Below are 27220 nucleotides of genomic sequence, written 5' to 3'. Positions count from 1 at the left end.
AAGTTTCAAGTATGAACTGAGAGATTAATATGTATCATAAAATAAAATCGTTAGTAAAAAAATCATACTTAAAAACATTGTAGTTCGTAATAAAATTAATGTTATAAAAGAAAAGTAATGCATACATGAACTAACAAAAAATGTTTATATGCTTGCAAAAAACTATTGACAACAATATATGAACTACACATAAAAATTTACAATCTGTGAAACAAGACCTTAACTAATGTTTTTCGTCTTTTATTTCAATCTTCCTTTGTAACCTGAAAGGCGTATGCTTAAAACGTTAAAATCTTAACTAACTGGGTAAGCCAATCATACATAACGGATACTAACAAGTAAGTATTAACCACTAGACTGAAAGTATGGGAATCCGTAATTAATTATAAATTATTATGTGCATTCAAATTTATATATAATAGATGTTTTTTATAGCTTGTTCTGGTTTTTAATAATAGTGCATTTATTTTAAATAAATATTTGAGTTTGCATGACCTCTGGATTATCATTCTAGACCTTACATTGTTTAAATTTTTTTTTTGTGTTTTTGACGGGAAAAATTTTTAGTGTAATAAATCCGTTTTATACAATTTACATACCTGTTGGACTAGGCGTCAAAGAAAACATGACTGAATTGACGTTCTTTGGAGTCAGGCCGTATTGTTTCAAGAAAGTGAGCTTTTGCCCTCTACCCCTGTGCAGATTTCCGACGGCTGAGCTTACGGCCCTTATGTATTCTCTCACTCCGAAGCTGGTCTTTGGAACTATGAGGCCGATGTTGAGCATGGTCAGTGTGCTCTTTTGATGGCTCAGGCTTTTCCTCGCCTCTGCTTCCACGTCGCACTGGCATCTCAGTATGAGCACCAAAACCACGACGAAGGGCGCGATCTTTGACAGGTGTATGCATTTCGGGGGTCGCATGGCTGACGCTTGCACTTAACTTAGCGACAGAGTATCTAAATTAACTATCTAGAAGAGGTGAGAGTACACTACTGCTGCTATCTTCCAGGAAACACTTTGATCATCTCGTCACGCTCACAATAACCCTCGTTCTTTGGCCTTTGACGAATTTTCATCGTTAGCCATTATTTTGATTCGTTAAGCGAAAAATCGATGCTCACTTGTACGCGATAAGACTGCGCGGGCATTGTTTAAACGCAAATTTACTTTCTGCGTGTGTTTGTGCATTCGTTATGAGTGTGTGGGTTACACGCGAAAATTCGCAGTAAAGTTCGCACTTTAACTCTAAAATGTGACACAAATATTTACTCCGGAGGCTTTTTTACTCGAGCTTAATTGTCTGCGGCGTCTTTGGCGACCCAAAAAGTTATATTTATACGGGTGTTCGTTCTTGTTTTTTGGTACTAAAAAGACTCGCGAGGGGTGTACATTATTATATGTGGCACCAAGTCGTAAATAGCTGTTCATGTGCTCTGTACAAATTTTATTTTTGCGCAAAAAATAAGTACGAAAATACAAAACGGTTTTATAATATTATAAAAAATGGTAAATTTAATTAAAATTATAAAGAGATAGGATTAAAGTTTTGTTCAAAAGTCGTTCTTTAATAATTTTGTAGTAGTAGCTTACTAGAGATTAGATTTCAACATAATCATTTTCTAAGTACAAACTAGAAGTATAATAATAGATAATTTATTTTTTGCAATTTTTTGGGATAGTATTTTCCTGGGAACATAATAATTATTGTGTCATTTATACTTTATTGTATGATAAGTTACAATAAATCTGTTTTATATTATTATGTAGTAAATATGCTCGACTTAAATTGACAACCATAATAAATAAAACATTATATGAGATAATCGATTGGAATTATATTATAAAAATCACTAATTTTGATCTCCCAGATACGATAAAAAATAATAGCTCCATAGTTCTATTTAAGATTTGAACCAATGACTTAAATTAATAAATATGACTTATACCATTGTGATGTCATGCTGGATTTTTATTATTATTATTTATTTATTAAGACCATTGTGACCTGACAGGTTAACTTAATGCATGAGATATATTACAATTTAAATAATACCTACAACGGGTGCACCCACGAACAACACTGCAATAGTTGTGCAACATTTTAAATACCCCTGACACAATTAATATAGTGATATGCTACTTTCCTTGTCGCTTACATTAAATATTTTTATTGATGACATTCTTTTTTCTTTTAGAAATAATTTTTGATACCTGTTTTTCTAGTCTTAATAAAGTACTATGTTTTATGTATATTCATTTTGTATTACTAAGGCTAATTAAAGATTTGAGATTAAGTTAGTTTTTTTATTTTGATATTCAAGACGATACATAATAATAATTTTCAAAACTATAGATCTATAACTAAATTGTAATTATAAGTTTTATTTAGCAGTATTATTTTAAGACCTACATTCAACGGTAGTGTAGCACATTACTATGTGTATTTGTTTACAAAAAAATGTCTGATGAGAGTACGAGAATCTTGAGAAACGTTAATATGCTAATGAGACTTCAGCGACTACTATAGTAAACGATCAAACTTGTAACCATCTGTTACACTCTGAACAGTTTCTCAACTTCGTAGTACTAATATAAATGCCATTAAAGTGTCCACACAATTTTAATAACATGCTTAACTTAAAAATTGTTACATGTCTCATATACTAGTTTCAAATACAGATACAAAATAATTAATAATAATAACATTCGATTTTAGACAAAAAATTTGCATAATTCAGTCTGCTAAAATAAACAAAAAAAATTATGTACCTAAACAATATTAAAAAGTTTTCAAAGTAAATTATATTTACAGAACAAATCTGATGATTAATTTATTTTTAATATACTAATAAAGGCTCTTCACCCCGCTGACTTCACTGCTATGGATTGAGTGGCACATTTCAGTTTGCGATTCATTATGGCGTTTGTTTAATAATACTTCAGAAAAATAAAAGATCAATTTGAAAGCAATATAAAAGCATGTACTTTACTAAGCAAATCCTTAATTAAATATGTCGAAATGTGATTGAGTAAATTTTTTATTTTTTCAAATATTTTTTTTTTTCAAATAAGCTAAAGCGCTTATTTGAAAAAATCGATTTTAATATGTAGTGTTAAAAGAATTTAAATAGAACAGGCAATGCTCTAAAAAGGCAACATTAGAATATGTTTTTCTAATTATTTTGCATGTAATTAAGTATTAATAAAATTTTAAAAAATATAAAAAAAAACCTAACATAAATTATAAGATTATGCTAATAACATATTATTTATGATAATATAATACTCTATAGAAAAATGTTGTTCACAAAGATAAAAATACCACTCTATTATTTGACAGGCTGATTTTAAATCTGATATTATTTTCTTCACTCATGATTACTAATTAATCAAAATTTAATTCATCGAAAAAAACCAAAGCCTTGATTCAATATATATATATATATATATATATATATATATATATATATATATATATATATATATATATATATATATATATATATATATATATATATATATATATATATATATATATATATATATATATATATATATATATATATATATATATATATATATATATATATATATATATATATATATATATATATATATATATATATATATATATATATATATATATATATATATATATATATATATATATATATATATATATATATATATATATATATATATATATATATATATATATATATATATATATATATATATATATATATATATATATATATATATATATATATATATAATAATAAAGAAAAAGTTTACCATTAAAAAATATTTTACATGAAAGTAAACGTATAATGAGTTATTGTTTTTACAAATCAATATTTTCTGATTATTTTTTCATTTAATAGTTTATTGCTCTTCAAAAGAGGAAAAAGTGCAAAGTTTACAAAGCATTACATGGTAGTTCAAAGAAAGGGGAAATAATAAGAAGAATAGAAATCTCTGATTTTACTTCTGCATCTCCGTCCATGCGTGATTGTACTTTAAAAGGCGAAGAAAAATCAGAGATACATTTAATGAAACAAAAGATGTAAAAAACGTTAAAAAAATATCGTACTAATATTAGATCGTATATTTTTAGAATGTAGATTTATTTTTGATTGAAATATATAAAAATATGAATCTCGTATTACGTCATAATGAGTGTATTTGAACGATCGTTTTATATTACATAGGATTGATTAGCATTATTTATAAAAACGGTTAGTTGGATTATTCTTTTTACGTATACGTAGGTAGGTATAAAGTTTTACATAAAAAGTAATCGAGAAGGTTTTACGAGTTCTCCAAGTGAATCGACTACAAATAAAAGGGTACGTTTGACGACTCAAGCTTTCGCTGAGGCATGTTTAACTCTATCCGGTAATCAGTTTCACATATCTTCACTATCTCTCTATCGTTTCCGACCTTATTTATCTGGAAACATTACAGAATATCGATTTATCAAGATTGAATAAATTGCATCATTTTCTATATTTAACTTACCTCAAAAATGTATATATAACTGAATTATATTTTATCTAATGCTCTGTGATTTTTTGAAAGGATGAGTAATTTCATTTCACGTGTAAAAAATCACTGATTGTGTCTGAGAGGATTTAGCGAGTAAAAATGAAGCATTTCGATAATTTCGTTTGCTACATTATGGGGCTCGCTAAGGTACTTTCGTATAAAAGACGTAGTACATATAATGCTATAATGTATACATACTAGATAGCGTTGCTTTATGGAAAATTTCATTTTCTTCGGAAGGTGCTTTTGAAATTCTATAAAGGCAAATGAAAAATATGTAGGTATTTATCGTTGTTTTTTTTTTAAGTTTGACGAATATAAATTATTTGCTAAGCTTTAATCTTAAACCATGTCGAGCAGCGTCTAACCAATTGCATGGTAGACTTGATATCATAACCACGTTCATCATATTGGGTAATCTACCAAATAATCGTGTGTTTTCGGGCATTAAATTAAAGGAAATTATTATATTTGCGTTTTGAACGTAATAGAATGGATTTGTGGTAAATAACCTAAGTTCTCTAGAAAATCAGTTCGATACTAAATTATATCCAAATGAGGATTCGTCGAAATCAAACAGTATATTGTTACCTCGTATTACAAGTATATATACATACTATAGTTATATAGTATGTCCATATGAGAGATACATGCATTAAATTTCGATGATATGTTTAGTAAGGTAAAAATATAAATATTTTTTTTTGGTTAGAAAATATGTAATGATTTCATTTCAAGCAAAAATATATAAAAAAGCTACATGTATGTAAATATTACGCCTACAGTGTTGTTCTTATCGATCTAAAAGGATTAAAGAATCCTTTTAGAATAATTGTTAATGGTAAAAATAGCAATAAGGCAGTTTAAGTTTGGCATTATATTATTAAAAGAGACTGATATTATATATAAATATATATAAATATAAATAATTATTTGCACTAAAAATCCAGAATACTTTGATTCTCACAACTATTTGATAAATATGAAATAAAAAATACATAAAAAGTAATGTACATATTAAAATCAAACAATGCAATTTGAGAAATATGGAGATACGATTTAAGGCAATTTGAGAAATATTTTACTTTTGTGATATATAAATAGGAAGTATATTAGTTATACATATTATCTAATCAATGAATACTTAAAGAATGTGTTTTAAAATTAGCGTATCTTAAAATAGGATTTATTTCATATTTAATTTATATGCAATTTTCTGCCTTTAACTCTTAACACAACTGAGTTTTTAACTGTAGCAACGACCGTAAAAGGAATTTTCGTAATGAAAAAAAAGGCGAATACCTGTTCAAAATGAGTTATGCTTTAAGCATGAAATTTATTTGAATGTCATTAGCATAGTTTTTTAATTAAAATACTAGATGAAGATATATAGGTGTTAAACAATCTCACATTGGAAATTTTAATCATTAAGAATACCAAAATAGAACAGCAATTTAATTATATGGTACGATAAATATTATATTATAGTATTGAATGCATAAGGTTAAAATTAAAATATGTTTTTCTGAAAAAATATTTTTGGAACTTTTAAATTACTTTTAAAGCAATATATTGCAAATATGCTACGATTTTAAGATAATCAAAAACTTTTTATTAAAAAAAAAAATTTAAAATGATAAAATAGCTTATAAAAAATATCCTAAATTTTAATAAATAAAATGTAAGTATCTTTTTTAGTATATATGTTTTTATTAAATTAAAGCTACAACTTTCTAAATCAATTAAAAATAAGAAGATATGATAATAGCTAAAGAGGTGCTAGAAAAAGCATTTACCTTAAAATAAATAATAATAAATTCTAGGATTCCTTTATACAATGATAATTATAATAACGTATAATTAATTATTGATAATCTCGTATACAACGTCGAGAATAATCTCTATATCCATTTATGCATTCATAAATATACATTGAAAATAAGCTTTTATACACGTAAAAGCTTTTGGTGGTTAGTACGATTAAAATAAAAATCGTTTACTTGCGATTTAAGTATTATTAGTGTATTGAAAAGTATTTTATGTTACAGCTAAGACATATAATAAGAAAAAAAAAATTGTTACTGAAAAAATCATGATTCTTAATTGTATTTATTATGATGTTTATATTATTTTATTTGATTTAATAAAAATGCATATTGTAGCTGTTGATATATAATATGATTTTAAAAGTAAATTAGGATTAAGTACACTATATTGTTATAAGAATAAATGATTATTTAATAATTTACATATACTATTACATTAAATATACATATTATTTTTTATCAATTTTATATAAATTTGTAATGTTTTTAAAATGAATAATTTGTTGACAAATTTTATAGTATTTTAAAGGATGACAATAGAAAATATACTATATTATTTATTTAGTTACTGTAGAAACTTGTATATATGGTCATTATTTTTTCAAACTTGATAAATTTATTAAGTAACAGAAAAAATTGGCACAAAATTTGGAATATATATAGCTCTCAAGTCCTGGGAATTCCAGGGATTTACGCAAATGTTGATTCTCAGTATCTATTAAGTGTTTAAAATTAGTATCCCTTATCTAGAACAATGATGGTTATATAGTCACTTTATTCAATTAATTAGTTTCAGTTCACTAATACGAATCATTAATTACTCTACCTCTAATTATAAAATATTACGCACGCAATCCGATAATAAATGTACATTAGTTAATGCTCCGACCTAATTTATAATTTGTAGCGAAACCCTGAGACTCATTTCACACCACACAGCAAAAAAATAAAGTGGGAAAATTGCACGTGGATATAAAATAAAAAAAGGGAAAAAAGTAATTTTCATTTGTATCGTTCCCATTTCTTTTTCAGCGCTGGAAAGAAAGGTTTCATTAACTTTTTTTCAGAGGTTCGTCTTCGCAACGGAAGCTTATGTGTGCAAAATCCTATGCTAAAACCTTTAGTCAGTAAACGAGTAAAGTCCTTACCCTTCGATATATCAAATTGGGCATTCACCATTATTCAGAGGACAAAAACTCTCGTAAAGAATGCGTCGATAAAATCGTTGTTGTGAAAGGGAATAGTGCTATTAAGCTCAAAGGCAATGAATAGTCCACGATTTATAATGTATACGCGCATAAATATACCTACATTAGATATTATATATTGTTTATATTCACTTTTGCGTATAATGTGGGTGTTCGAAAATTCCTAGGTGAACTTTATGTAATGTAATCAACACGTTATGCTATATACATAATTATATAATATATGACAATGTTTTATATAATATATTATTAACATTATATCAAAGTATGAACACACTATTTCTTAATAAAACAGACTTTTTAGCATATGTCGATAGTTGAAAAATATTTCTTGTGAGATTGGAATTGATGGTAAATATACATAATAGACGCATTAATAATATTTACAAAAATTTAAACATAAATAAATAAACAGTAAAATTTATATTTATATAGTTTTTACCTGAAGTTTGATATGGGCCCTAAAAATAGATACTCTCAAACGATTTTGTATTATGTTATATAAAGCTATCAAGCACACAACTAATAAGGTATCAGTTAAGCGATAAAACTGCAATTAAACCTATTTTCCTTCAAGCAATGCCTCAGAATTACCAGGAAGTCTTCGCAAACTTATAAACTTCTCACGGTAAATAGAACATTGCTTAAATTTATTCAAAGGGCAGATTCGAAAAGTTTTCCCTTAATTTTACACATGACTTTATACAACATAAATTACCGCGTTCCAGTTAAAGTGTACGCACAACGAACGCTCAAAAAGCGAACGTTTCGCGTTCCGAACCGTTTTAACGGCAGTTAAGTCTAATAAAAAATACAAACAAATTGCTCCCTTTATGACTTTTGCCATCCATTTTCACGTAACGCGTTTTAATCGCTCGCTTCCAAAGCTTACCCAAAAACAACGCCATTATACCTTTATACGCCTATATATAATACATACTTTCAAAGACTGCCGTTTATTTTAATTAACACTCAATAGGGTAGCGATAATATTACACAATTCTCTCACGAAACGCTCATGAAGATATTGAATTAATATTTATAGTAATAACACAATAAGTTAGTTGAGCCAACAACAACTATATAAGATTTTAGAGGAATTGCTATATAACTATGCAAAAGTTTTTTTGCGTTTATAGTTTTTACCATAAACTTATTATTTATATTTTTATAATTGTTTATCAATTAAAGTGCATTTTAGATTTATTTAAAGCAGATTTGTTTTTTATTTTAAATAGCTATTTTTCTAAATATTAAAAAATATGCTTACTTCTGCTGTCAAAAATATTCGAAAAAGTGTTATTTCGACAAATAATAACTACCAATTCGGATTCAAAAATTGTCATGGGTTCATAGGATTATGAATAAATCAGAATTAATTTTATTTTGCATAGCTGTATTATAAAAAAAAAAAAAAAAAATACATTTTTAAAACTAAATATGTGTAGCAAAAGTATTATTTGTAAAAGTAAAATGTTAGAAAATTAAATGACAAGTTTTATTAAATAAATGGTCATTTAATCTTAAATAAAATTGCCAGAAATATTATTTTTATATCGTCAGTTAATAATAATAAACTATTATAAACATTGTCAAGAAAGCTATTACCGCTATTATCTGGTCTTTGACGAATATTTTTCATAATATTCATAAGTTTATAGTTCCTAACAATATTCAATAAATAAATGATTACGGAACATATTTTCCATATTAATAATAAGATTTTAATACATAAATGATTTAAGTATCAATATTAGTAGAGCTATGTCTGCAAAACCTAACGTTCAATATAAAAATACCCACCAAATACATTATTTTCAATTCACCTTAATTTAACAATAATTATTATTTGTTTTAGTAAAGCATTTATGAAAGCCTTCTGACGAAACTAGCTTAATATAAAAGTGGTAAATACGAAGCTCATTACGACATTCTTAAATCTCTCTTGAATGTAAAACAGTATTTTTATTCTTAGCCTTTGTGAAATGTTGAATTTTTGCATATTTTATTAGCTGATTTTCAAATCAGCTAATAAAATATGCAAAAATATATAAAAATAAATAAAATATATAAAAATAAATAAAAATGTTTAAGTATTGTTTTACCTCGACAAAGTTTTTAATGAGATAAATAATGACACACTTAAAAATTTATCTTACGAGCTTATTTGACGCTCTAAAAATGCTATGACTGAAATTTGTCTGAAATTTTAAAGATTGTATTTGTATTTACATATATCAGATGAACAAGTGTAATAAAATCTAAATATAACTGAGCATTAAAAAGCAATGAATCACAAATGAAAGCAAATTCTTGGAAACCTTTTGAGAAGGATTAAATTTTATTGTATTGCAAGTGATTAAATACTCAATAATATAAACAGACATTAACTAATAAATAAATATTATTTATATAATAAATATATTTTTCGTTAATAACTAAATATCGACTACTACTAAATTTAAATATAAGTTTAAAATTATAAAACATAGATTAATCACAAACAGACGTTTTAATGACTAGAAATTTGTAGCTTAATATAAAAAATAATTAATTAGATTAATAATTTTATCTTTTTAATTGCTAAAAGTTTGGCTCTCAATTTGTAATTACCAATGTTTTCTTTTCTTCTTGATTACATTGTGTAATCATAACAATTATTTAATAAATATTAGTATTTATTTAATAATTGTATTTATTAAATAAAGACTAACGCTAATTTTATTTGACGAATTTTTTGTCTGCTTAAATAGTTGTACCTTTCATTTCAAAAAATACAAAGGGAATATTGCTCTTTATAAAAATTACATTTTAGTCAAAGTAAAATTAGTTTTTTTCTAGTGATGCACGTACCCATGTAAATATTGTTAAAGATCGCTAAATTTAAGTATACTAAGATTTTTTGTAAACCAAACGCCTAATTTAAGAAATAACTTTGCTTAACATTCGCTCATTTTTAAACCTTAAAATTTTTTATTAGTAAGTGTATTTTATTTAATTATGAGCTAGAAGCTACATTTACATTGCTGAGCTTAATTAGTCGCTTTTCCATGAATGAATAAACGTACTATTTTGATGAGCTTAAATATTTTTTTTTATTTAATAAACGTGTCTTTTTTGAGCTGCTTGAATAATTGTTTTAACATGGTTGAATGAACGTATTAAAACAACGCTTAACAAAATGTTTAAAGAAAAAGTAAGAAAATGGAATAACTAGCGTATTAATAAAATTAAATATACAATTGGGTAATAAAAACTGTTTTTAACCATTATATTAATGATATAATTATTATCCTTTTTAATTATAAAAAATAGAATTAATGATTATTATAATCTTATTTAAAAAATTATGAATTTATACGATACAATATTTATTAATGTTTTATTTTACCAATCATGCAATAGTAAAAAAAATTTTGAACTTTAATAAATAAAATAAATATTTTTATTTAAGTATTATTAAATAAATAATTATCTGAATTTCTAAGTATGCTTAGTAAAAATATTTTTTACCAATTATATTATTAGAATAATATTTATTAAAATAGTATATACCAATAATATAATTTTATTTTAATCTAAAAATAATGAATATACTATACAATATTTGTTAATGTTTTATTTTAACAATTATGCTATGATATTAATAATATTTTATAAAGCTTAAACAATATTTTTTTATTTTATTATTTTTAAATAATTTTTTAGCTGAATTTCAAAGTATGTTTTAACGATCCAAATCTTTGCATATTAAAGAAATATTTAAATAAAATATTACATATTTTATAACTATAAAAAAAGGAGCGGGGTAAAAAAATGAGGTAATATGTTGGTTCATATAAAATTATTTTTAGGATAATCTTATACAATTTAGAAGGTTTTAAGAAACACCATTTTGCTATAAGACGCAAATTAACATGAAATTATACTTTTTGTATATTATTGTATTTCATAATACATACTCGCTAATATAAATAAATAAATATGTATGTGTATATTGCATAAATAATACAAGCAGTGACTTCCAAAAATTATATATAGGTCAAACATAATATTATCGATTAACTTTCAAAATATACATGCAATACAGCGCAAAAATATAGCGAAAAAGGTAAATTAATATTTTGACAGTTATGGCAATCAAGTTGATTGCTTATTAATTAATTTTTAAGCCGATAACAAATTACCGATCCATAACGTTAAGATAATAATAAAAACTCAAGACTGTGTCGGCGTGAAAAGGCACATCGGCAATAATAGGAGCGGGAACACAATGGATTACCCACACCTTATCAGACACAAACCAGGATTAACGCTAAAATATGTGTGCGGAAAAAATATCCCTTCACTGAGATAAAGCGACCAAAAAGAAAATGTATTTTCATAATTAGCGGAGGACAAAGGGGGATAGAAAGCGATCCTTTTCTGTAACAATTCACAAAAGTGGTTAGATATAATTCATTAAAAAAACAAGAACTGAATCGGAAGGCTTTACCGCATTGAACCCATATCTGCCAGATGTTACTCTTATAGTGGCTATTCTAGTCTAAAAATAAACCGACCGCTTTTGGGAAATATTCGTTCTAACAGATGCCTAGTATATTATATTTAATTCGATACATTTATCATTAATCATATGCATTAAAGCTCCTCATTTTTGATTTTCAATTTGTATAATAATACAAGACAAATAAAACTGACGTGCATTGCCTACATACATTCAGTATGAAAATTAATCACCATTATTCATAGATTGAGAGATGAAACGATTGTTGATTGGACGTGTGCTCCGTTGTTTGGCCAGATGGTGTATTGATTGATAACTCCGAGATGAAAGGGAACTCTCTCGGTAAGGGTCAAAGAGGCGCTAAAAACTCCAGCATATTTAAAGTGATATTCTCTATTATAATGTAGCGTTTATAACGTTGTACAAGGTGATCCAAAAATAACTTATTTTTAATGTGTTTGAATTATCAACCGTTTTTACACTTCAAACCGGAAGGAAATGGTGTGCTCACCTTAAACCGAGAAATGAGCGGGCTAGTTATTTTCGTATGGATTTCAACTAGTTTATAACGAGACCTATCTTGTCAAAGTCTGAAATATTTCGATGCAAAGCTAGTAAAATATATATGCATGCTAGGGTCTGTGTATCGTAAAATATTTGTAGCAAGTACATGATACGTGAAGTGATCCGTTTATTTTGTGTAAAATATAAACTTAAATTTTTTGCTTATTTAAACCTTATTTTTGTTATTGATAGTATTTGAATCACTTAATTCTGTTATATATTAAAATCAGAAGTATTTAAGAAAATCCACTGATATAAATCATTTTAATAAGCATTTAATGATACATATTTACGATACTGATTTTTTTTCTTTAAACATGTTTTTGTATATAATAATTTATTGCAATTCTCTTGTACATTATTATAAATATATTTGAAATAGTTCAATAAAATAAGCAAAATAATTGTTAAGTGTAACACATAATACAAATAAAGCTAAACAATAAATATTAAAGTGTAATTTAAATAAATTAATATTATTTTAAGCAAACAAATATTTAATTTTGGAAATTTGTCAAACAAATTGATTTCATAAATATTTTCATTTACATATGTTTTATTAACCAGTTATATAAATTAATACATGTAATTAGCTTTTATTTTAGCCTCACACTAAGCAAAAAAACGTGATTAAATAACATAATTACAAAGAAGACTAATTGCAATCACTACGATAAATAAATATCAAAGTTAAAATCAATAATATCTCGAATTTTTAAAATTTTATAATTATAATACAATCTTTGAAGCAAGACTTAAGCTAGCTACATTTCACTAAAAATCATTGTTTATGTTATCAAAATTACCTTTCAGTATTTTTGCAAACCAAAATATTTTAAAAACTAGTAATTTTCATGAAAGTTTGTAAAAAAATGAATTATTTAAATACTAAATATATTTAAAAAAAAAATTTTTAATTAAGAAAATTTGAAGTGAAAAACTAAAAAACAACTTAGCTTTAAATGCATTTAATTATTACTATGAATTATTATTTAAAACAATAAAACAAATCTATTACCACTGATTTAGGACACCTGAATTTTCGTGTGTTTATCTCAAATAATAAGGTGTCACACAATAAACCAAATCCAACCGACTGATCCGAGCAGAAATTAAGATGAAACACGCGATATGTCGACGCGTTTACCAAAATTTATGTTATCCGTTTCAAGAATTCTAGGGCCAATAATAATATTATTTTATATATATAATTATATTCGTCTTTACAATTAAAATGTTTTTAAAACTGCGATATAATATTGTTTATAAAATGAAAAATTAATAACCCATTAAATTGATAACAAAGAGAAATTATATTTTCAATAGTTCAAATTGTGGCTAACCGCAGTTAAACCTTTTGCTGTTCAATTAATTATATTGGTAACCAACTAATTATTTATTACTTAAAAATAAAATTGATAATTAAATTTTAATGACACTTTTTAAGCATAATCTTTTATTACTAATTGATAAGTTATTTGTTTTAAGACTAAAGCAAATTTGAAATATTATTTATATAAACGACTCTTTATAGTATGTGCACATTTATGTTGTGCTTTTAAAATAGAAAAAAAAGCCATCAGCCGATATTTTTCATGACGTCAGCACGTGAAAGCTCTTAGGAAAGATCGTCGTTTATTTGACATCGAATTCGTTGTGGCACTTGGCCAGTAAACGTAATAAGATTGATATAATTTCGTTTATTAGCATGTTTATTTAATCTTGTGCTAAATAACAACATTATACCTTTATTACCTTTATTAAAATAGAAAATATTATTCAGGGTCAAAATATTAATTTATAATTTATATGTTACAGTAAAATATGAATTTTATTATTCCGTTTTACTTTAAATATTTTTTTGTTAAACAATAAGACATACTTGTGCATATATACTTTAAACTATTACTTTTATTAATATAAGACGTCAAGATTGTTTTAATTTTAATAAATAAATAAATCAATATACACAATTCACATTGCTTTGAATTTTAAAAATACATTGCAACTATGTAAAATTCTACGTATTATAAAATAGCTATTGAATTTATAGTATGTTTTACATATTATGTTAACTATTTTATAAGCATAAATAATATTATTCATTAAGGTTCACAAAAAAGTACTTTCAGCTATTTTATGACAATAATGGGAATCAAAGACGTGCTATTGCATCACAGTAAAGGATTAATACAGCTATAGAGAAAAATATTAATATTTGTAAATCATTCAGTATCAGAGACATAACATTCTATAATTTAAAGAAAGTAGATTTATAAGATATTTAAATAACCGAACATTATCACTAAAAGTATTAATAATACCTTTAAAGACGTGTCAAGTCGTATTGATATTGTTGTATGATATATTTGCTTCTTTTATAGTATGATATTTTACTTGTAGCATATGTTTTATTAGAAAGTAATTAAAGCTGTAGCTTAAAAACAATGTTTACCAGTGACATTATTCGTGTTTAAGTGGGGTTTCTTAAATTTCTAACGTGTCTTAGAGATCGGAAAAATAATTATTATTCCAATTGACTCTTACATACTATATCGCCTCAGATTTTTCCTATTTTACGTATAAATATGGTGATAAATAATTAAAATTAAATTAGAGTAATGTTGTGTATAGTGATATTTATTGATTAAAGACAATAATATATGCAACCGATTCTATTTTAAACAATTTATGTGCTTGATTATGATTGTGACTAAAGATTTATAATAAATAAATATATAAGTAAAGTAAATTATAGATCACGCGTGCTGAGATGTAAGTCGGTGCATTTTAGTATGTGTGCAGCTTGTGATTTTTTGCTGTTTTAATTACCATCAACTAATTGTAATTAATGACTAAAGTTTAAACGCTTTTAATTACATCATCTAGAAAGAAAAATAATGCAATTATATAACTATTGAAAAAAGTCGTTTAGACCCACGATCTTAATGCTTTACTACAATATTTATAAAATAAACATACTTTTATTTTACACAACTTTTAAGATATCTAAATTTATTTATGTGTTTCTCCAGTTCAAAATATCAAGAAATTTATTTATCAAGGCGTTGAAAATCGAAGCACTACAACTTCACTTGACAGCATTGTGTCGATCAAGCGTTAACACGAAACTGACCGTTAAGCCCCTTTCAGTTGAAAAGCACTGAACCAAAATGTTTGCTATTCAACTGATAAGATAAAAAAATCGTTTTATCAGTTTTACAGATTTTCGCTTAAAATATACAAAAGCAAATATGATGTTAAATACTTTTTTTAAAAAAAATAAAATATTATTAAAGAACAACCTTTGATTACACATAAGAAAACTTTCAATGTGCTAATTGAGAGTGTAATTAAAATATCGTAGTTTACATATAATAATCACTTTATTTTTTCTTTTATATATTATAACATCAACACCCTAATTTTTTTTTTCAAACGTCAACTTGTGAGAACACTCTGTTTGACATTGAGCTGGTCGCGCAAAGACGCCGGGGGATGACAGATGATTTTATTTTTCCACCACCGAAGATAATGACATATTCGATTATTATTTTTTTTAAATTAAGGGTAGTCACTTGATGTTAACAAACTGTCACTAAGGGGTGTGTGTTGTTTTTTTTTATTTTTCGGGGCGGCACTCGATGCGGGCCGCCACCGCGGGGCGACGCCCAAGTGAAACTAGCGAGAAGCGCGCTGCTACGCTCAGTCCCTCTGATCTCGGCTGGAATCGGAAAACCCTCGCAGGACCCGAACGCTGTGTGTATGCGCAGGGGGTCGGAAAAATGTTTTGCTAGTTTTAAATTCGTTTATAAATGTTTTGTTTGTGAGATGTTTACATAAAAGTTATGAACGAATATTGATACAAAAACAAATATATATATATATATATATATATATATATATATATATATATATATATATATATATATATATATATATATATATATATATCGACTGTGATACTCCAGCCATGGTCACAAGTGTTTAACACTATCATTTTTAAGCATTGGAAAAAAAATACTGAATCTAATTATTTTATATTTACAAATAATTTTTTTTTATCTAATAAAATTTATTACGTTAGCAGATAAAAAATACATTTAATCATATATGCAACAACAAGCTGATTTTTTATAAGATATAGTGGCACAAATTACTGTATTCATTCGAGGTTGCCAAGATTGCATTGGCTCGGAAATGAATTGGCTGATATTGCGATTTTTAATAACTCTTTATATAGTCGTTATGATAAATCAATATTATTTTTTGAATAGAAATAAAAAAAAAATTGAAATAACATTTTAATCTTAAATTAGAACATTAGTAGAGAGTAATCATATACATATATATATATATATATATATATATATATATATATATATATATATATATATATATATATATATATATATATATATATATATATATATATATATATATATATTTATTGAAAATCTTCCGTTGAAACATCCAGGCGTTAGCCCAATGTCTTACAATGAAGTAAATACAATCAATAACCAATAATCAAATTATATAAATCAGTTATTTGTATTACACATAAAATATTTATTTATAAACTGAAGAAGCTCCTTATTGGAGAATTTTTAATACCAAATATGTACAACCCAGCTTGATTTTAATTATTTATCCTAATATATATCGGTGTGAAAAACTCAATAACCTTAATAATGGAATTATTTGTAATAAATAGCTAATTCTGATCTTACAGATACGACAAGAATTTTTTAAGCAACATTAAGGTCCATATGAGATACGAACCCAGGTCATTCAGGTCAATAGTCAATATTAAAACACAGAAAAATATTATCAATGATAATTAATTGAAAATATAAATATTTAATAATCATTAACAGCAATCTTTAAACTCAATAAAAATTAAAAAAGGGTGCATAGAGAATTTACCATCAGATATTTTATGTGTAAGTTACCAAGATAAACTACTGGTCGATGGTGCTAATCTTTAGTGACTTGACTTTAGGCTTCAAGCGGCTTTAATATTTAATTTGTCTTACTTTTATCGCAGTTATAATAAGTAACATAGGAACAGTTGCCAATGGTTTGATTGTAAATATTCATCACAGAATACATTAGAAAAATCTTCGAAAAACCTAACCTGTTATTGTCAATAAGAATTAAATAAACATATTAGGGGTGACACTTATTATTAATATATTAAGTTTCAAAGAAGAGTAAAACAAAATGAAATAAATGTCTTCGCCAATTCTTAATTTTTGTAAGTTACTTTAATGTTAAATATATAAAGCTTTTCATTTCTCAGTATTTTATGCAAAAACAATAACACTTTATGATAAAAATACAAACATAAAACAATAGGGCTAAAATCACAAATTTAAAAAATGATTATTTCCACTTTTTAACCATTATTTTGAAATACATAAATGCCAAATATGAAAAACTATCATTTATGCTTTTTGGAAACCATAAAAACACAGTAGATTATTTGGAAATACCTTCGAGATATAAGTAACGCTCTAATATTACATTTTTTGTTTAAAATACATATAGTGTATATTTACTTATATATTTTGGTTAGAAAATATAAAATACTAATCTTAAACTATCAAGTAATGGTCTGGTTTAAATATCACAAACAATGACAAAACGTCAAGATACTGCAAACAAAGCTTTGTAAGTCAACATTTGGGTTAATATATTTTAATAAGCCAGTGGTAGCAAACGAATCCAAATATATTTACTAATTTTTTAATGATTTTGTAAATTTTAAAATGAAAAAGTTTGGTAATTGTGTGTAAATGATAATATATATTTTAGGGCAACCTGTGTTTAATACATAAACAAGAAACACATTTTCCGCAACTCAACCACATATTCACCTTGATCTTGGAACGGGAGATTAAGTGAGAGTAGGAGACGAAGTGACCTTGACTTCAGCGAGATTACTCAATCAATTCTCTTTCATTTTTATTTATAAGCATTCTATATGAAATTTTAATATAAATTAGTATCGTACCTTTTGGTAAACTACAGATAATATTAATCAAAAGTGTTTTAATTAAACATGTAAATAATAATGTTTCATATGTAACTTTTATTTTATCTTACTGCTCGAATATATATTGTTTATTAGCTTAATTAAAAACATTAATATTTACTTTAAAGCTTTTCACTCAGATTAAGTGTAATAATAATAGGCTCATATAGGCTGTTTTAAAAGTGGCTATAAAAAAGCAGTAAAGGGATCATGATATTATCTAATTAATTTTCAAATTTGTTAGCTTAAATGCACATCATGGTCGTTTACGGGTTAGTGAATTTCATATTACGTATAACAATGGTAACATAATAAAACAACTAAAACATTTCACTATTATCGAGAATTATTTAGACTATTTTAATTCATGAAAGTTTTTTTAGCTTTTTACCAAGAATTTTAACTATGTGGTTGGAAATATTTTCCTTGCTTTGTGTTTATTTTATTACGTGATTGAATTTTTCAATTTTTGAAATTAATTCATCTAAAAGTTGAACACATAAACGTTCCTTATTAAAAAGTTTTTTAATTTTAGCTATACTTTTCGTTTATTATGATTTTTTTCAGATTGTATTAATTATACAATACACTTTGTGTGCATATCTCTGACAATATAAGAAGTATTGTGTTTTTCATAAAGTGATATATAAACAAGATTTTAAGCTCTTTAACTATATTTGTAAAAGACAGGAAACAATTGCCGTTTCTATTAATTGATTCAGACAAAAACACATAAACATACATACTATCTACCAATATTATAAGACATGGTATAAGTTGGTAGCTAATTTATAAAAAACATAAGCTTAAATCCCAACTGGACCCTAAAAAAAATTAAATTTTCTATTTTGTCTGAGAAATTAGCATTAGTAATTAATATATAACTAAATGTAGGAGATTCACCCAGCTGCGCTGTTTAACCTATGGTCCATCAAATGATAATTTTAAACTTTGGAAAAGCAAATAGCAACGCCTTTTGACAAAAGGTCTTATACCTATTAAATAATATTCAATACCATAATTGCAATAATGGTGCTTCTATATACCAAAAGTATCGGAGGTTTTACCTCTCTGTGAACATCCGCTCGTTAACCTTTTGTTAATTAAGCACGACTACCCTTTTGTGTACCATACAGCATTGGTCAATCGCTTTTAAGATGCACTTTCTACTCTAAAATGTTTTACTATATCAAATCATGTTTTAAACACGACTTACATAAAAAAAATCAACTAAAATATAATATGTTTTCTTCCACGAATTACTATGTTATCGACCTATTTTACTCTCAAGTGTTACGTTACACATTATATTGGAACATACCACGTAACACAGCCGTTTTTCTTCATTACAACGCACGTCGCGTATGTCGCACACCTTTATGCTGTAATAAAATTTTATTTCATGAAAATTTCCTCCGACAAAGACCAGCCTGTGAATAAGAGTCCTATTTAACAGCCTTGATATTGAGTAACCAAAATTGGTTTGACTTTGGATAAAAACGAGAGAGAAAGGTCGGGCCGATGCGAAACATTTTCTCTCACCTTTAGAAATTTCTTCAAATAAAGGATCACACCTCGTTAACTCGCAAAGGAGGCTTTTTTACTCAATACATTACTGTGATGATTAATAAATTTATTTTATATTTATATATATAATTTTTTACCACTCTTATTAGGTTTTATTTGTGCAGAAAAACATAATTGTATGAGATTGTCACAATAATTAATTATCATGAGACAAAGTTCCTTTGGTTATGAACAAAGGTCGCGTTTGCGTTGAGCATATGTGTAGGATGTGTAATGCATAAATAAATACACACGTTTCCATATCCAGCACACACAGCCACTTAAGTATATAAACATTATGACTGAAAAATCAATAGACATTTGAGAAACATCGGCTGAATAATATTAAAAATAATTAGTTTAAATGTGGTATTTGATTAAATGTTAAAAAATGGTCAACCAGTATTTGTAGAAGCGCTTTTGAAATATGATGTGTCATCAAGTTGTTATAAAGGAAAAAATGCTGTATATGGTAACCCCAAAATATCACAATGGTTTTATTATATGTGCAGATTTTTTTCAGAAGCAATATCCGTTTTATATAAAGAATAATATCTTGGAATAATACATGAGAAAGAAATACAATAGGAACAATTTATGTTTGTTTTTTACATTTAAAAAATTGTATTAATTATTTTAAAGTAATAAAATATTAAAATATTTTATATATAAAAAAAGCAACACGATTAACTGTTTTCAGCAATTTTATAAAAGCTTTAATAAAGTATGTATGTATATAGTATATAGTATTGTTTTTTATTTTTTAGCTAACGAAAGTTTATCTTTAAAAACAAGAAACCTCTGACGTTCTAACAAAAAAAATAGTATTGTAATTAATAGTGACATTGGAAGTGGATGTATTATATGAGTGGAATATAATAAATACTTTAAAAAACATAAAATATCTGTGGAATGCACTATTTGTAATTATACTTCAGATTGCCTTTCTCTTCTCTATGTAACAACACGTTTCCCTTTCAATGTCCTATTTATTTACTAGATCCATCTAGTAAATAAACACTCCTACAGTATTACTATGATTTTGGACAAATATACAAATAATAATCCAGTGAGTTATCGTAGTGCAAAACCCAAGAGCTGGTTGCCCACAATTATGCTTTTTTAGATCCTATCCCGCAAACAGCGTTAGACTGCAAAATAATATTTATTGCTTATTATTTTTTTGATCTCCTAGTTGGTAAATTCATAGTGAACTAAGCCGTTTTAAACAAAAAAATTATGAGAATCCTGCCATTTAATGAAACTCAGCGTACTTTTTCTTGTCAAAGCGTATTTGTTTTTGAACCAACTATAATATGCGCTTCGAAATGATTCGTGTAAGATATGCTTAATGGCGGATGGCAATTAGACAGCAATTGGCCGTTACAGTAGTTTTAAATAAATTTAATAGAATTACATGTTATTATTGTAAATGTTATAAGGTCAGTGAACGAAGCATTGCTGGCAACCGTGCTCCTGTCATTGTTGCCGAGGGAATGTTTCACCGCTGTAACCTAGCTTATGGCAAACTAAATAAATTGGCACTCACAGTACTCCCTCCCAATCAATTTCAAATTACGAAATTCAACTAGAATAAGGTATGGGGTCTTTGTATTGTCGAATGTGTAAATGTTTCTATATTACGCGGTAAGGTTGGTGAAGCGAGTGAAAATGTGGCTCTGGCACAAGTAATATGAACAAGTGTTTGCTAAGGTATTGCAACTTGTTTGAATGTAACTCATCGCAAAGCAAATAAATTATCACTTACAAAACTCAGATTTGTATCTTGCAAATTAATAAAGATTTTGCGCTTACAATGTAAAACAATTATTTGATGATATTTCTATGATTGGGTATAATAGATCAGAACCAAAGAAATTACTACTTAACAAGTTAGTTAACAAAAAATAGTCAGAATCGGTTTTCTTCACCAAACAGGTATCAACCCCAGATTTTTTTAAATTTACCATTGTGGCTAGATTTTAATAATCCTACATTTTCCCTGTTAAGCACGACAAAAAGTCTGATAAGTGTGTATTAAACAAATATCTGCATTGATCTAGTGATCAAAAACTTGAAAAAATGTTGGACTCCTAGTCCTCGAAATATTCCAAAACGTTATCATACTCTACGATTACTTCTGACTTATTTTTATAATTTCGGATAATAGTATTGTAATAGTTTGTAATAAAAATAAATTTAAATAGTAATACTTTATAATAAATTTATCAACAATAAATTATCTTTGTCTAAAGTGTATAAACAGACCTTAATATAAATTATTTGTATATTAAAAACATATGTATATTATACAATTTAACTGAATTATATATTATATACAATATGATACAACTAAATAATAATTATAGGGGTCAGAGTGCACATTTAGTGAGAAATGTGTCGCGGTTTCTAACAAGTACTACCTATCACATTTTAATTGACCTATAAATCATTACCAGGATACTATCAGGCGTACCGTAGTGACAGTTTCGGTTATTGAGACTATATTGCAACTATAATTAATTACTTCGATAACAAAAAGGTTTATAAATTATATAAATATAGTAAGACACACCCTAAAAATAAAACATTGCTATTGTATTATTAATTTAGCCCTTTGAACGCGGAAAGCGGCTAAAGTCGCCCAATTGATTTTTTTATCCCTTTACACAAAAATCAGTAAAAAAAAATGCTTTTCAAGAAAAAACTTTTTTTTGTGAATAAACATTAAATATCATTTAAAATGAATAAAAATTAAAAAATCAGAACATTTAAACACAGTATCAAAGTAAAATTTGCATTTTTCAAAAAAAAAAAACAATAAAATATTATTTTTAATTAACGCGTTGAAAGAGTTAAGATATTTTATCAATATTATAATGAAACTTACAATCGATTTCACAAGTTGTAATAAAAGGGTTTAATATAATAGTTTTGTGATGATCATTAGTAACTCTAAACGAGATAAAAAAATATTTCAATCCAAAAAAGAGTAACTCATAAATTTAAACTTTGATGAGTCATATATGTAGCTAGATGCTAGGTATAACAAATTTGCTTAAAGTTGGAAAAAACAAAAATGGACATAATCGCGCATCACAGAGTATATATGTTATCGGTACCGACGCAGGGGCTTTGCCCTTAGCCGGTTGAACATCCATATACACCCTTCACAGCAGTTCAGCATAGCAAAGAAACGCAATTATGAGGCTTTACGATTGACTGGTCTCGTCCACTACAGAAGGCGCCTATAAAGACTTTTGTCCCTAGAGTTGTATTCACGGATAATGGGCATCTTTAAAGATCCTACATACATGGTTTTATCACCCCCTTGTAATAATTTTTTTTATATATATCCATAGATTTTAGAATTTAATTAAATAAATATTTTTAATTTCAAAAGGTTAAATTGCGTATATTTTGGCAAACCTCGCCATTATTATTCTGAAATTTGATTACTAGGAATATTATATATTTCTCGGAAATGTATTAATTACAATACCAAGAAAAGTATAACTATTATATACCAGTCAAAATGTTTTGACATGCTCTTAATATTATATAGAAAGTATAAACACAAGAATCCATCCATCAGCTACGCGTGTAATAAAGAAATAATTCTTGATAAACTATTAAATTTGTGAGAATTCTAGCAAATATTATAGAACGATAATTTTATGCTTTTGCCGTTAAATATTTTACGAATGTGTAATTAATGTAAATATTCAGACGTGGTTTATAACCTCAATTTCGCCTATATAGTAATATCGTTACGTATTATATTAACATACACTTTGATGACTTAATATTATTAATATTATTACTTTATAAGCAGTAAAGTTGAATATAAATCAATATAAAATAAATTAAACATTGTTTTCATGATATTATTTAATAAAACGTGAGTTAAATTTGTAATTAATATATACTAATAAAGAATACTGATTAAAAGGTTCTCTTTTATGAAAGAAAAATATTGGTAATCAAGGGATATACTGGGATTTATTTATACTTAAATGTATCGTAAGTCTTATACAAAATATTATTACATTTCGACCAAAAAAATTGTTTACCTCAAGCGAAAAATAGGTCACACACAGAATGTTTCTACGTTATTAATTTTATAAATCAAAGGACTTAAAAAATGCTTTTTTCATTATATCAAATTGCTAATTATGAAATTTTGTTTATTAATGGTAATAATAAGCAACATTTTATTTCGAAATCAAAATTGGTAATTTTTAATTAATAAAATATATACCGTATATTTTTTAAAAGCACTGATATTATATATATAAAAAAGCCAATCTAGAAATTACCGAAGCAGGATTTTCTGAATTCACTTTTATAAAATAATTGTAACTATTTTTTGTGTTTTATTTTTTATCAAAGTCATATAACTTTTTTAATATTGCACGCAAAATATTTCTGAATCTCGCTGAAATTCAAAAGCACACTCGAAATTTAGATCATTATTAAAAAAATAATATTTCTAATCGACTGGGCAAAAGCGCTATTTTCAGTAACCATTGTAATTAATTATATTTATTCTATTCCCTAATCGTGTTCAAGTAGCTAAATTCAATTTAGTGTAAAATGTCGTACATTGGATTATTAATTATACATTATTTGCATAACAAGTTTTTAAAAATAATGTATATTTAATATCATTTGCGTTTATTAGAAATTGCTTTATACAAGTAAATTAAGTAACATATTAAATGTTTTTTTAGAATAAAAATAATTATTCTTAACTTTACTAAATCTGTATTTCCTATGATTAAATTAATCTGGTATGCAATTGAAATTTTATTTAAAAAAAAACAAACACGTGTTTTTGCTGTAGTGTAAGCCGGTGTATTATCGTGATGAAGCAGCGGGTTGTAATTTATATAGACTACCCCATATATATTTTTTATTTGTAATTGCAAATTCATGGGCGTTAAAATTATTGGGAGCGAACTTAACCTTAACCATCAAAGTTTTAAAAACATAAATAAAGGCTGCATAAAAAGTTTAATATTAATTATTTTAAAAGCTTAAGTAAATTTTCGATACCCCTCTGGCATAGTGTATTACAATATTATTTATAATCTTTTAAACATTTAAATATATTTTTACTGAGTTATTCAAATAATATGGTTATTATTTAAAATATGTTGAGGATTTTTCATACAAGTTTGTTTTAAACGTCACCACGCTTCCTAGTTGCAAATGTAATGAGTGAAATTCGGCTCTAGCTCACGTTTTCGCGCATTGTGGTGATTGCTTTTTATCGCGTCGATAATGAATATATGTATGTGGAGTGATAAAAATACATTCACCAACGTTTCAGCTTTTTCCTGGTTGTAGTTTACGTTTATTTTTGAAATATTTAGTTCACTTTGTCATTTGTGATTATAGGGCAAATACAATTGAACTGCGCGCCTAATCATTCAAAAGCGAACACGACCACACTTCCTACATAAGTACACTCTGTCCAAACACCATCGATATATCCATAATGCATACACACATACAATTTGCGCCCAAATTGTTTACAAGCTCTACCGTTTCCAATTCGAGGGTCTGGGATCTAGGGGGGGTTTGCTACTGAGCAGGCGTCGCAAACTGGCGTCGTCATGGTTACCATGGAGAGAGCACAGCGCCCAGGCCCCACGGCCAACGACTCGCAGCCGTAGACGATTTACGGGTTTATTCTCATTTATCAGCGGTCGGCCACCTTCGGCACAGGGGTGTCTGCTTGCCGTTTTACTGCAGATTTTGCAAATATATTACATGGGAGGCTGTGGGTGTTGCAAGAATTGAAAACTCGCAAGATGGTCTGCAAAAAATGAAATCGATCGAGTCGTCTGCGTGATTGATAGCACTGTGATATTATTTTTTTTTTTGTGGAAAGAGTGCTTTCCGGGAATGTATTAAATACTCGATTGAGTTCAATCAAAATATATAGCTCGGTTTGAATGAGAGGAGATTACACGAGCGCTTAAAGCTTGCGTATAGGGGGAAAAAAGAGGGGGTGAAATTTGATAGCAGTTATTACCTCTCACATATATATGTATATATGAAAGAGTGACAATCGAATTCATCTGAAAACTCATATTTAAAATAGTATTTTTTTTATTAAATAGTTATATATTAAACAACTTTAAGAATATCTACAAAACTTGTACTTTCCGTTTATTTTTCAACAAGTACAATTATAATTAATAATAAAATATTACTGCAAATAATAATTTAAATTCAATAATATTAGCTAATTATAATCTAATGAAATTAAAAATATATTAGAATTACTATATACATATTTTTTAATACATACAAGATACTCCATGAGCTGAAATAGCTCATAATTAGAGAATTTCCAATACTTTACATATACAACTTAGCTCGACTTTAATTAATTATACAATAATCACTAATTCTTATCTCATGTTAAAAATCCTAAATTATAAGATTTTTATTTTATGAACAATTATTTATCAAAATAATGTTAAAACGTTTTATTAAAAATATTGAATTTTTTTTGGACAACTATACAAATCGTTGCAAAGTAAATCTTTCTTAAATTAACCTTACCCAACCTATCACATATTTATATGTGAAACACATAATTTCCGTTGATATTTCTATATTGCGCTACAAAAATACGTATTTCCAATATATGCTTTGTAAAACTAATGGGAGATGCGAAGGGATAATGCTGCAACAGCTACTTTGAACATTTACCGGGAATTTATTTCAAATCACTTCTGAGAAATTCAATTTAAATTTGAATTGGACAACACTTTTAAAAATAAGCTGAAAAAAGTTAAGCAGCAAAGTTTGTGGAATCTCGCAAGCAAAATCAGCGTTCAAAATAGAACTTTATAGTGTCATCTAACTATAAAAATATAAGTCTCTGCTCATATATTTAAAATTGCTTTTCTACATCACACGTACTGCATTGATTTTAATTAAAAGT

General features: G+C 26.2%; 1 protein-coding gene across 2 annotated transcripts in view; it reads right to left on the bottom strand.

Annotated features, from left to right (window-relative positions):
• The window catches only part of Nmdar2 (glutamate ionotropic receptor NMDA type subunit 2), a 334557-nt gene that overhangs the window by 150961 nt on the left and 156376 nt on the right, over positions 1-27220 (bottom strand). The window contains exon 1 of one of the 2 annotated variants that reach the window (XM_088203961.1): positions 600-979. The exons of the other annotated variant lie outside the window; for it this stretch is intronic. Within the exon in view, the coding sequence (XP_088060087.1) occupies positions 600-921 (322 nt within the window). The 5' untranslated portion in view covers positions 922-979. Of the gene's footprint in view, positions 1-599; positions 980-27220 lie in introns of those variants that run through there. 2 annotated transcript variants of the gene reach the window in all.

Source organism: Plectrocnemia conspersa, unplaced genomic scaffold (genome assembly GCF_051122295.1).
Source record: "Plectrocnemia conspersa isolate PC_06_02 unplaced genomic scaffold, ASM5112229v1 ptg000014l, whole genome shotgun sequence".
Taxonomy (NCBI): Eukaryota; Metazoa; Arthropoda; class Insecta; order Trichoptera; family Polycentropodidae; genus Plectrocnemia; species Plectrocnemia conspersa.
The sequence above is the reverse complement of the archived record's forward strand: the minus strand, read 5'-3'. Positions and strand labels throughout refer to the sequence as shown.